Source organism: Gambusia affinis, linkage group LG08 (assembly GCF_019740435.1).
Source record: "Gambusia affinis linkage group LG08, SWU_Gaff_1.0, whole genome shotgun sequence".
Lineage (NCBI taxonomy): Eukaryota > Metazoa > Chordata > Actinopteri > Cyprinodontiformes > Poeciliidae > Gambusia > Gambusia affinis.
Window position 1 is genome coordinate 5,742,046 of NC_057875.1, and position 12,894 is coordinate 5,754,939.

Here is a 12,894-nt window from a genome sequence, read left to right on the forward strand (position 1 = left end):
GTTGTAGCATCAGTTATATTACAAAACTATCCACTTTACTGAAACAAATGTCTTAAATTTATGCAAGCAAGATGATGTTGAACATTATTTTATGACAATCAAAACTAAAATCTGCAATTTCCCCAGCAACAACTTACTGATGCCCCATTCATGTATTTATTTATTTTGTAAAGCGGCTTGTTGGTTTCAAAAACATCCACATCAACGTGGGCCTGATTCCAGAAATTACTTCAAAATCATTTTAACACAAGATGGACCAAAAGGCTGTTTTTACTCCCCCAAACCTGTAAGTGGCGCTGCTGCTAAAGTATTTAAACCAGAATGCAAACCAATTTCTGCTCCAACACAGAAAACTTCTCAACCTCGTCTATGATGGTTCTTACTTTCAACAACATTACTTACTAGGTAAATATTTTACTGCATAGTTACCAATGTGCAGTAAGATATTTATTTCTAGTGAAAACATTTTACTACGCATGAAATAAGACAAAACTAACTTACAAATAATATCTCAGCAAAATACAGGATCTTGTTTTAAGTCAATAATTCCTTAATATAGATTAAAAAAAGTTCTTGTTTCTTTGGCAAATTATTTAACTTATAACAAGACATTTTTTCCATGTTGTAGGGGAATTTATCTGCCAAAAGAACAGGACGTTTTTCATCAATATTAAGGAATTATTGACTTATAACGAGCTCACATATCTTGCTGATAAGTTACTTTTAAAGTAGTTTTGTATTTTTTCAAGTGTACTGGATATTACTGGATATTTGGTCTAGAAACTAGACCAAAATTACTTGGTAAGATTTAGTATTTTTGCAGTGAATGTTAAATTCATTATTCTCCATTCTAAGAAATTTGAAGTAGTTCCTCTGATGTAGGAAGTTAGTGGCTGACTTTGTGTGCAGGGTCAGGGATAGCGACGCCGCCATGTCGTCCCTTAATGCACAAGAGGGACTCTTCATTATCTAGGAGTGCTTTGAGGAAGGACCTTCATCAAGTAAAGTGTGTTTATGTCAGGTAGAGGGTGAGCTGACGGGTGCACAGGAGCTTCTGCCTTTCATTACATTAACAAAAAGATGCTCTGAAGTAAAGGCCATCCCCTTTGGGTTAATGCACAAGGAGACTCAGTCAGGAATTACGTCCTTAAAACGCTCAGCAATAGACCAGGATAACACCATATGTCAAGTGCTGATAGGGAAGCTGGTCATCTGACTCTTAAATTAATTTTAAAGCTTAATTCACTTTTATATTCTTGGAAAAGATAAGAATCATGACATCGCCAAAGAGTTTAATTTCTTTAGAAAACGTTTGGAGATTAAATCTGGCAAAGAAAGACCTGAAGTTAAAGCAACCCAGCTCACGCACTGTAAAACATTCACAGGTGGTTTAACTTGAAAATGAAAGTCCACCTGCTGCCTTGAAAATTAAATTTAAGTCAAACAAGAAAATTGTTTTGGTTTTAACTCAGAAATTAAAGTTTATAAAGTTGATTTAACAAGAGACAAGTTGTCTAAACATTGTTTTTTAACTTCATTCATCTTGAATTGTGAGTTTTAACTTAATGCTGCAATTTAAACCAAATAATTATTTCACAATATGCAAGAAAAAAACAAGTTAAAGAGCCACATTTCTCTATTATTTTACTCACAATATCAAGTTAAAATAAATACTTATTTTACTTTAGAATAATTTAAATTCTTGTTTCAAACTGCAGGAACAAAATTTCCGATCTGACAGGTCAGATCAATGTAACGCACTTCCATCTCAGGAGACAAAAACATGCTGCTAAGCATTCTGGGAAATAGTTCCCACTGCTGTCTTTTTCTTCTTTCAGTTTTTTTAAGTGTTAACCTAAAAACTCTGGTTTATTCAACTCTTGGAGGTTTGACTAAATTAATAAAAAGTTACAACTTACTGCTGTAAGTTTATCTTTCACAAACTCACATTTAGGTTCAAAATCTGAAACTGGATACATTTATTTAACTCAAAGAGTAGAAGATAGACACAAGGTTTTTTGTTGAACTCATGAAAATGCCAACAGGTCCAACCGGAGCGTCATCAGCCTAATAATCGTCCAATATGGAGGATTTATGCGTTGCATTTTCTGCTTTTCCCTGCAGGGTCAGGGAGAGGCTTCAGCTCGGGGGACGACCATGGAGGGCGACTGCCTCAGCTGCATCAAGTACCTCATGTTTGTCTTCAATTTTCTCATCTTTGTAAGTACTTTTCATCTCTTTCTCAAAGAGGCTACCTCTGAAGTTAATGATTTAAGATGGGCCTCTGACTAATGGAGCCGCATTTGCATTTCATTAGACGAGGCAATCTTGATTCCATCAAATTCTCTTTTGATTAAATTTTAGTGTGCTGACGCACATCTGAGGCTCACTGTGCCATATGGAGCTGGTGACTGACACCCGAGTTTATCAAACTTGATAAGACAATCAGGGTAATCCCGTTAGCCGCGTGGGAGAGGGGGGGAGGTTTGTGTCTTTTCCTGCTTTATTAGGCGCATCCCAACCATTTAGAGACTCCACTCACATGTGATTGTTCAAGGCTGGGCTGATAAAGCAGCCAGTAGAGCAGAGAAGGGGGATGTTTTCTGTTTCTTATCTTTTTATTTTGCTTTATTTATTTACTGTTTTACCTCCAAAGCTTTGAAAATGACTCCCAGTTTTCATAATTTCCTAGTATATTTGAGCTAAGCAAGGTTATTTTAGTTAACTAAATCAAACAGAATTACAAAAACTGAAATTGATGAAACATATTATTTAACTTAATAAATAATGGGAAGAAACTGTAACTAACTGGAACTATATGATGCATTTATCTGATGTGAAGTCAATCAATCTATCTATCAATCAATCAAGTTTATTTGTGTAAAATATTTCATCGACAAGGCAGTTCAAAGGGCTTTACATCATAAAAAGTAATAGAAAGTAATAAGCCGCACCCCCTACATTTTTTTTTTTTTTTTTTATAAATTTTATTTTAAGTTTTCAAGGTTTAAAACATACAGATAAACAAACAGATAAAACCCAGACACACAGGTCATACATAAAACATTCCAGTTGACAAATGGTGTACACACACAACAAATGTATACAAAGTCCTATACATAGGAATGCATTCGGCCATTAAGGTGAGACAGAGGGGGGAGTCTAACTTGGTGTTCAACTTAGTCTAGACTGTGAAAAGTGTTCCAGGAAGGGATTCCAGTAGCATGAAAAAGTGTCTTTAGAGCCTTTACGAAGTCTTTCCATCTGTATAATGGACATCATGTCCGTCACCCAAAGGCGGAATGAGGGGGGAACAGACGACCTCCAGTCCCTCAGGATTAGTCTCTTGGCAACAATCAGTCCCAGTTCTAATGGTTGCCGCATTGCAGCGGGTATAGTCCCTTGTACCCGAGGGCATCCGAAAATTATAAGTCCTGGTTCAGGTTGTATTGGAGTCTTGTATGCCTTGGAGTACCAATCAAACACTTTAGACCAAAGGCCTGATAATGAAGGACAGGACCAAAAAGCATGAGACAGTGAGCCTTCGGAAATGTTACACCTGTCACACATTGGGGAGATAGAGGGATAAATCTTATGTAATCTGACCTTTGAATAGTGTAACCGATGTGTGATTTTAAACTGAATTAGCTGATGTCTACTGTTTATTGAACATGAGCGAATTTTGGAGAGGCATCTGTTCCATAAAGGTTCAGGGATTGTTATCCCTAGCTCTTTTCCCCAGGCCTCCCTGATTTTTGTGGTGGATGCAGCAGTGCGGTCACCAAGTAGATGTACAATTCTTGTAATGAGATGTTTAGAGTCAGGGGGACTCTCAAGGATGTCAAAAATGTCATTCTCTCTTGGAAGAGTGTCAAAGTTCTCAATTTTTGACTTAATGTAATGCCTGACCTGTAGATATCGAAAGAAGTGAGAATGGGGCAGATTGTATTTTTCTTTCAATAGGCCGAATGATGCAAACTTATTGCCAATATACATGTCCTTAATCACCAATCCTCTTTCCCTCCATTCATGATAAGCTTTGTCCTGCCAAGGAGGCAAAAACTGTGATTAAAGCAAAACGGCGTCTGTACTGATGTATTTGGCAGTGCAAGGAAAATCCTGATCTGATTTAGAATTCTTACTTCGTGTCTCAACACAAAGCTCAAATTTCGATAGGCTTCAGGTTTTTCAAGCCGGGCAAATAGCATAGCTGGTAGGGAGGAATTATTCACCAGATTGGACTCCATCTTGAGCCACAAAGGAATATTAGTCATTGGGTTACCTGGGGAGTCCTGTTGCCAATACAGTAATGCTCTGATGTTGGCTGCCCAAGAATAGTGTTTAAATATAGGCTGGCCCAGACCTCCCTCCTCCCTCGGCCTCTGTAAATGCACTTTAGAAATCCTAGCATTTTTCCCATTCCATATGTAGGACTGAATGATCGAATCCTAGTCCTTGTAGAAAGTTGCTGTAAGATAAATAGGACAATTTTGACATAAATACAAGAACCTAGGTAGGGAGATCATTTTGATTGAATTAATGCGTCCAATCATTGACAGAGGCAAAGTCTTCCAGTACTCAATATTTTGCTTTAATCCTGATAAAACTCCATAAAGTTTAGTTTGAAAATAAGTTTGGGGTCTTTGGGTATAGTAAGACCAAGATAGGTGAGATGGCTCTCAACCACTTTGAATGGAACTTTCTGCAAGAACCCAGATGGGAATGTATTTGAAAGAGGCATCAACTCACTCTTTGACCAATTTATTGTATATCCGGAAATTTTACTGAAAGATGTAATCAGGCTGAGTAGGAAGGGGAAAGACTTCACAGTGTCGTGCAAATATAATATCACATCATCAGCATATAAACTAATGAGTGTTTCAACACCACCGACTCGAAGACCCTCAATGGACGGGTGCGTCCTTATTGCCACAGCAAGTGGCTCCAAGGCAATAGCAAAAAGTGCTGGTGACAGCGGGCAGCCCTGCTGAACTGAGCGCTGTAGCTGAAATGGCGCTGACCGATCATTGTTTGTCAGGATGGAGCACATGGGTTCTTGATATATCAGTTTCACCCATGAAATAAAAGTCTCGCCGAACCCAAACCTACGCAATGATTCAAACATAAATGGCCATTCTACCTGGTCAAAGGCTTTGTGTGCGTCAAGGGCCAAAATAGAGGCATTAGCATTTTTATGGTCGAAGTATATAGTGTTAAGTAGTCGTCTTACATTAAAAAAAGATAATCTACCAGGGATAAACCCTGTTTGATCCGCATGAATGATAGATGTTAAACATTTATTCAGTCTAGTGGCCAAAATTTTTGTGATTATCTTGCGATCAACATTTTGCAGTGCAATTGGCCTAAAGCTGGCCGGGTCGGTTTTGTCCCTCCCCTTTTTAGGAAAAAGAGAAATGTTGGCCTCATAGAGAGTTCTGGGCAGTTTTCCATCCTTTTTTGAAGCAGACATCATTCTAAACAAGAGTGGTGCAAGAAGGTCGCAAAATTTTTTATAGAAATCCGAGCCAAAGCCGTCAGGCCCGGCCACTTTGCCAGATGGGAGGGATTTTATAGCTTCTGCGACCTCTTGAAGGCCAAGTCGGATTCCAGATAGTCCCTGTCAGATTTATTCAGTTTAGGCAACGGGAGGGAATCAAAAAAATCATTAAAATCGGATTGTGTTGCATTATTCTCGGAGGAATACAGGTTGGCGTAGAACTCTCTGAATCTACGATTTATGTCAGCAGGGTTGGTTAAGAGCACGCCAGATTTTGACTTGATGCTATAGATTGACCTTGTGGCTTGGGCACCCTTGAGCTGTAGTGCTAACAGTTTCCCAGGTTTATCACCAAGCTCAAAATTCTTTTGTCGTAGTTTCCAGAGCAAGTTACTAACCTGGCTGCTCATAATTTCGTTATATTCATATCTAAGTTTAAGTATTTCCTTATAGTCGTCAGGTGATTCAGAAATTTGGTATTTTCTTTCCAGGTTGGGGAGGGCACAGTTGATTTCAAATAGACGTTTATCTCTTTCTTTTTTAAGGGCTGAAGTGTAGGAAATTATTTCGCCCCGAATAACGGTCTTCAATGCTTCCCACAAGATGGGATCAGAGACTTCACCATTATCATTTATTTTTATAAAGTCCTTTAATTTGGAGGTTATGTTTTTAACAAAGTTATCATCATTAAGAAGGTTTGCATTAAGTCGCCAGGAGTAAGCCTGTCTGGGGAGGGACAGATTTAGCGATAAAGCTAGGGGGCAATGATCAGAAATAAGTATATTATGGTATTTAGAGTCAGCAATTTGAGAAATAAGATTGTTACTTATTAGAAAATAATCAATCCTGCTGTAGGATTTATGCACATGTGAGTAAAATGAGTACTCTCTACTTGTAGGATGTTGAGCCCTCCAAATATCAACAATATTTCTTGCTTTGAGAAGATTATTTAGAAGTTTGGTAGACGCTGTATCGGATGTTGGTCGTTTAGATGATCTGTCAAGAAAGGGGTCAAGATAACAGTTCAAATCCCCTGCTATTATTACAATTGAAAGGCAAACATCAGTAAGCAGGTAAAAATCCATTCTAAAAAAATTAGGATCATCTGAATTTGGGCCGTAAACATTAAGGAGAATTAAAGGTTTCGAGTCTATGGTGCCAGTTACCATCACGTACCTGCCCATAGGGTCATTGACCACAGATGATGCCTGAAATGGGATATTCTTTCTCAATAATATGGCCACACCACGAGCATGTGAAGTGAATGGCGACTGGTATATCTGAGACACCCAGCTACACTTTAATCTATCTTGTGCATCTTTTCTAATATGGGTCTCTTGTAAGAAAACAATGTCCGCAGCTAAGGACTTCAGGTGTTTAAAAACTTTCCCCCTCTTCCTTGCACTACCAAGACCTTTTACATTCCATGAGATCAGTTGCAGGTTTCTCCCCTCCGTCCGCCCCCCACCACAAACATCAGTCATTGAACACATATATTGTCAGAGCTGGCAGTTTTGATGTTGTGTGATACAAACAAATAACATATGCACATCTGGGTAAAACGAAAGAGACACATAACACACACCCCAAACTCCCCCCCGCCCACATCCCGGCTCTACGGAATTCGACGCACATCTCCCCCTAAGCAAAACAGGAGCTGCCGGACAGATAGCGGACCGAACGATCAGGTCGCGTCATCCTCCTCCACAACAAACATTAGACTGGCAGATGAACTAAACAACTCAACCAGATAATCTTAAAATGTATTTTCTAAAAGAACAGACCCAGGCTATACAGCTATGCTCAGGGCGCCTGTACATTTTTAAAGATATAGTTCGTAGGATAAACCACTGCGTGATGCAGGTGGCTAACAACAGGGAGTCCGCACCCTTAGAACAGAAGAGATGAAAAAGAAAGAAAGAATGCCACTTGGCTCACTATTCCCTTTCAGTCGTGCCGCCCTTCCTCCGCAGGCGAGCCGCCTCCGCCTGATCCGGGTCGTTGAATACCTCAGGGGGGTTGCCGTCCAGCCACTGCACCTGCAGCCGGGCCGGGTACCGTAGCTGGAACTTGATTCCGTCCCCTCTCAAGGCTTGCATCACGTTTTGAAATGCGCGGCGCTGGCTCATCACTTCGCTGGTGTAGTCAGGAAAAATCAGCACTTTGTTCCCCTTGTATTCCAGTGGCTGCGTCCTGGCAAGGCGTAGAATTTGCTCTTTCATCTGAAAGTGATGTATTCGGGGAATAATGGTACGCGGTTTCTCACCCGCCGCCAGTTTGGGCCACAGAGAGAGGTGTGTGCGGTCAACCTTCAGTGGGTATGGGAAATGTTGTTTGCCCAGTAATTCGGGAATGAGCTTAGAGACAAACTCAGTTGGTCTCCTCTCCTCTGAGTTTTCTTTTATGCCAACGATTTTGATGTTGTACCTTCGGGAACGAGCCTCCAAGTCCAGCAACTTAGTTTGCTGCTGAGTAACAAGCTTAGCGAGCTCCGCACACTTCGCATCAAGTTCCCCTAGTCGCTCCTCGTGTGCGTTGATTGCTGATTCTTGGCCGGCAATGCGGTTCTGTAAGTCAGTCTGTGCAGCTAGAATAGACTGGAGCCTGACTTCAAGGGCGTCGAAACGCTCATCAAGCCTCTCCAGAATTGAGGCTGACATATTTTTACATATTTCCTGGCACATTACCAGCATCTGGGTTTTGTCTCCCGAAGCGCAGTCCCCAGCTTCGTTCACAGTCCCACTGGCGAGGCCACTGCTAGCATTAGCCTCGTTAGCGTTAGCACCGCCGATGTATCCGTCCATGGTCTTATTTTTACCGGAGTTTGTGGCTTTTTTCGGCGGCGGCATGATACCCGGTTACTAGTCAGAGGTGCAGAACCAACAGCGCTGGGTCCTGGATGTTTTTATCGTGGTTTTTAGATATTTGTTTAAAGTTGTGGTGGAGAGCGCAAACCAACACGTCTACATCCTGCAGCTGCGCACTAGCGCCCACCCCCCCTACATTTTTAAAGGAAACACATTTTGTTTCCTTTAAACACCGGTGTATAAGCCGCATGTGCCTACATTGAAACATGAGATATTTACAAAGAAAGACAGTACACAGAAAGTGTTTTTAAAGTTTTAATAATATGCCGTAGCTTTTCTTTCTGAACAGCAGCAATATAGCAAAACAACACTAACAGGGCTGGTTTAAATAACATATGGTTAAAAGTCACGGAGAGCCGTCATCCTCTTCCTCCTGTGCACTGAAACCATGGAAGTCTTCTTCCTCAGTGTCTGTTTCCTTCTTTATCGGCCAGCTCGATTGCTTTTAACTTGAAAGCTGCATCATATGCATTTCTTCTTGCATTCTCCATGATGAGGGTCTGTTCAAGCTAATTTTATTCATGCACAAAGCACGATGTTACATTAGTCTTCCTCTACAGATATATTCCAGCTGTCTCACGCTTACCTTTTCTGCTCCAGCGCCCCCTACTGGCCGTTAGAAAAAAATCATAAATAAGCCGCAGGGTGGAAAGCGTGAGACAAAAGTCGCGGCTTATAGTCCGGAAATTACGGTAGTTAATGATGGCTAATAAAAACTAATTTAACTCAATTGAATTAGACAAACAAAAAATTAAATGAAACTAAACTGTAATGAAAAACTATTATAACAGCCAGGTTTCATAAAATGCTGCAGGGAGAAGAGGGTTGCAGTAGAAATGCTGGAGGCTCTGATCTTTCCCCCCTCAGTATCTACTTTTCTTAATCACATGAGTGGTTAGCCTGTGGTGGAGGTGGATGGGATGTTGGAGAGACGGAGGATGGTGGAGGATGGGAGCTTTAGCAGGTTGGGGGGGTTTGAAGCAGGGCTGATATCTTTTTACCCCAGCCCCCTCTAAGACACCGTGACTGGGGAAACTAAACTTGCTCTTTCACCCTGAACTCTTATTTAACCCTGAAAGACATTTATATTACTGAGCTGTAAGTCAGTGACTCAGTTCAATCTGCTGGGTTTCCTTACATAGAAAGTTTATAACTACCCTGAATGATTAACTGTACTGCTGAGAACTGGTGTAATATGAATAAAATGAACTGGTTTTTACCGCTCTACAATGGCTGCTGGAAAAGACAAGCGTTTTGTTTTTGAGTTTCTATTCATAAACAACTCGCTACATTCTTGTTGGTTGTTCAGGAGGCTCCACTTCTGCTTTTCAAAGATGTATGGTTGTATAAATGTTCTCCTGTTTGCATTTTTACATGAGAGTGTAAACGTTGAGTCAGGATTCAAAGTAATTGAACATCTTTTCATATTGATCAGTCCAGCCAGGATTTGGATTGTTTCCGTGTTTTAATTTTTTTTTTTTACCATTATTATTAAATTATTGTCATCATTAATATCATTATTTATTTGTGATTTTGACTGCAATCAAAACCACAAATAAAATTATGGTGCTAATTTAGAAATATTTGTAAAGAATATTTACAGTATTTACACTAATGTGTGATGTTAAATGTGACTTTTTATTACTCACCATATCAATCACAGACTGTAATTTGACATGAAGTAAGACAGAAGCAGTAGATACAGCTGTGTGAATTTTGGGGATTTGTGAAAAACTTCTTGATGTAATTTGGAGTTTAGAGGGCCACATAAAAACTACGGTGTGCCAGATTTGGCCCCCGCACCCTGAGTTTGACATCTATGCCATAGACCTATCTTCATTTGTTCAGTGAAGCATAATAAATCACCTTTGACCTCACTAAACAGTCCATGGCTAATATTAATAATTTTTGTTTTTTAGTGAAGTGACCTCTTTTCTCGTCTCCTGCAGCTGGGCGGCTCGTTCCTCCTGGGCGTGGGCGTGTGGGTTCTGGTGGACCCGACTGGGTTCAGGGAAATTGTAGCGGCCAACCCTTTGCTGTTCACCGGCGTCTACATCATCCTGGGGATGGGAGGCATGCTGTTCCTGCTGGGCTTCCTGGGCTGCTGCGGAGCCATTCGGGAGAACAAGTGTCTGCTTCTCTTCGTGAGTTTCTGCAAACGTGCAACTCTGTTTTTTTTGTTTATTTTTTTTGGGGGGGGGGGGGGGTTCCAATTTTTGGAGATTGAAACAACCAAAAGCGAAACTGTCTGTGTGCTTTCGTACATCGTGATGTTTTAACGATGACTTCAGAGGGCACAGACGGCGTGTAATTTGGTTTTTTACAAGAACCTGGACTGCAGTTTTCCTGACTCACCTAGCTTGTAATTTTCACACTATCTGGTTTTGTGTTATTTAACTTTATTGCAGTTCTTCATGCTCATCCTGCTCATCTTCCTGGCAGAGCTGGCTGCTGCCATCCTCGCCTTCATATTCCGGGAACACGTAAGTCGCTTTAGGGAACTTATTATCTTCAATCACGAGTCCAAACGAGCTTGAAGTCGAAACCTTTCTCACTTCTTTTTGACTTTGAACCATTTCTGCATTCAGAAAATACATCAGTGATTATTCAGAGAGAAAGAGAGATCGCAATTTCAATCCCTGGACTCCTTTTCCTTCTCTAAACCAGGGATATTTTGTTACCTTTGATGCTGAGTCCAATCAGCTCTCTGGGACAAAGCGGAGGGAGTAGCGATTTGTGGAATAACTCACTTTCCTCCATTAAATGTTTTTTGTTCCCAGCTGATGTTGCACCAGCTTGCATCATTTTTACTTCTTTATTAGACTCCTCACATCTTTCTTAGAGAGGATTCTCACAGCTCTGGTTCCTCACTGATATTAGGCCGAGTTCAAACAAATGTTGTCAAAAGAAGAAGTCCTACACTGTAAAAAGAAATGAGTTGAATCTACTTAAATGAATTGCTTCAATTGGTAACAAGTAATTTAATTAAGTTGATTCTGTGTACAGGATCTTTGAAAATAACATGTTAGAATATTCATTTAAAATAATTTAAATTCTAGCTCTATTTAAATTTTTTAGTTTTTTAGCTTGGAACAATGTAAAAGTTTGAGTTTACTTTCTGTAGAATTAAGTCAAAGAGGTTTGAATTATTTATTAGAAAGAAATAACTGATTTGAGGAAGAGTGACTTAAACTATTTCCCAGAATGCTTAGCGGCATGTTTTTGTCTCCTGAGATGGAAGTGCGTTACATTGATCTGACTCTTGTGTTTTATGAAGGCAAATGTTCATTTTAATGCAATTCTCAGTTAGCAAAGCTTGAGGATAATGTCCTGTTCACACTAAATGTTTCTGAGCTGAATTCATTGGGATGTTTAATAAAATTCATTATCAGATCACAAATTTTGTTCCTGCAGTTTGAAACAAGAATTTAAATTATTATAAAGTAAAATAAGTATTTATTTTAACTTGATATTGTGAGTAAAATAATAGAGAAATGTGGCTCTTTAACTGGGCTCTTTTCTTGCTCGTTGTAAAATAATTATTTGGTTTAAATTGCAGCATTAAGTTAAAATTCACAATTGAAGATGAATGAAGTTAAAAAACAATGTTTAGACAACTTGTCTCTTGTTGTTAAATCAACTTCATGAATTTTAATTTCTGAGTTAAAATCAAAACTATTTTCTTGTTCAACTTAAATTTCATTTTCAAGTTAAACCACCATAAAATGTTTTACAGTGTAGTGGCAGGATGATGACACGACAACTTTATTTATGTTTCTTATTTAATGCGAAGATCACAATTGCTAATTTTTTTTTTTTTTCATTAGCAGAATAGCAACAAAGTTTTACACACATCTGTAATGAAAATGCAGCTGCTGCTGGAAACGAGGCGTTTCTCACATATTCCTCCTGTTTTTAATTCCAGCCTCACCTGGTTAGTTTTTTGGTTGAAAAGCCCAGCCTTAATCCTCCTTCTTTCTCAAACTTTTCCATCATAAAGTTGTGAATTCACAGATCCAGAGTGGAGACAGAAATTTCCTGCACAGCTGTGAAGCTTTTAGAAACGATGCTGGCAGTTTGTGGGGAACAGGAGGTTTGGTGCAACATTAATGTCAGCTCTTCACATAAATCCGTGATGGATGTCTCCCTGTCAACATCTAAAAAAATAAACACAACAGTAATGGTGTGATCTATAAAATTCTTCAAATTTGAATTATAAATCTTCTTTAGTTTTCTTGATGAAATTACTTCTGAGTGTTTCTTTGGTTTGAAATCCTGCTGCTGGCTGGTCAAACAAATCAAACGTCATAATTACCCCACTTCTTCCAGCGGCGGAGTCGTCGGCTTCCGCTTCCCGTAATCAGCTGTGACTTGGCATGTCAGGGCTGTAACAGAGGTGGGCTGATTTTTACCCCCCACAGAACAGCAGAGACAGAAAAAGAAAAGAGTGCTTCATCTTGTGTTGAAGTGTTGGTGAAAGGCACAAAGTTCCCGTTTGGTTCGCTTTAATCGAAATGTGAATCATTTTCC

The 12,894-nt window shown here is 39.6% G+C and overlaps 1 protein-coding gene across 2 annotated transcripts in view; it reads left to right on the forward strand.

Moving 5' to 3' along the window:
• Nucleotides 1–12,894, forward strand: part of tspan18b (tetraspanin 18b) — a 66,860-nt gene that overhangs the window by 48,313 nt on the left and 5,653 nt on the right. For both annotated transcript variants that reach the window (XM_044126021.1, XM_044126022.1), the window contains exons 3-5: nt 2,125–2,220; nt 10,314–10,508; nt 10,773–10,847. In XM_044126021.1, coding sequence (XP_043981956.1) covers nt 2,125–2,220; nt 10,314–10,508; nt 10,773–10,847 — 366 coding nt within the window. The remainder of the gene's footprint in view (nt 1–2,124; nt 2,221–10,313; nt 10,509–10,772; nt 10,848–12,894) is intronic.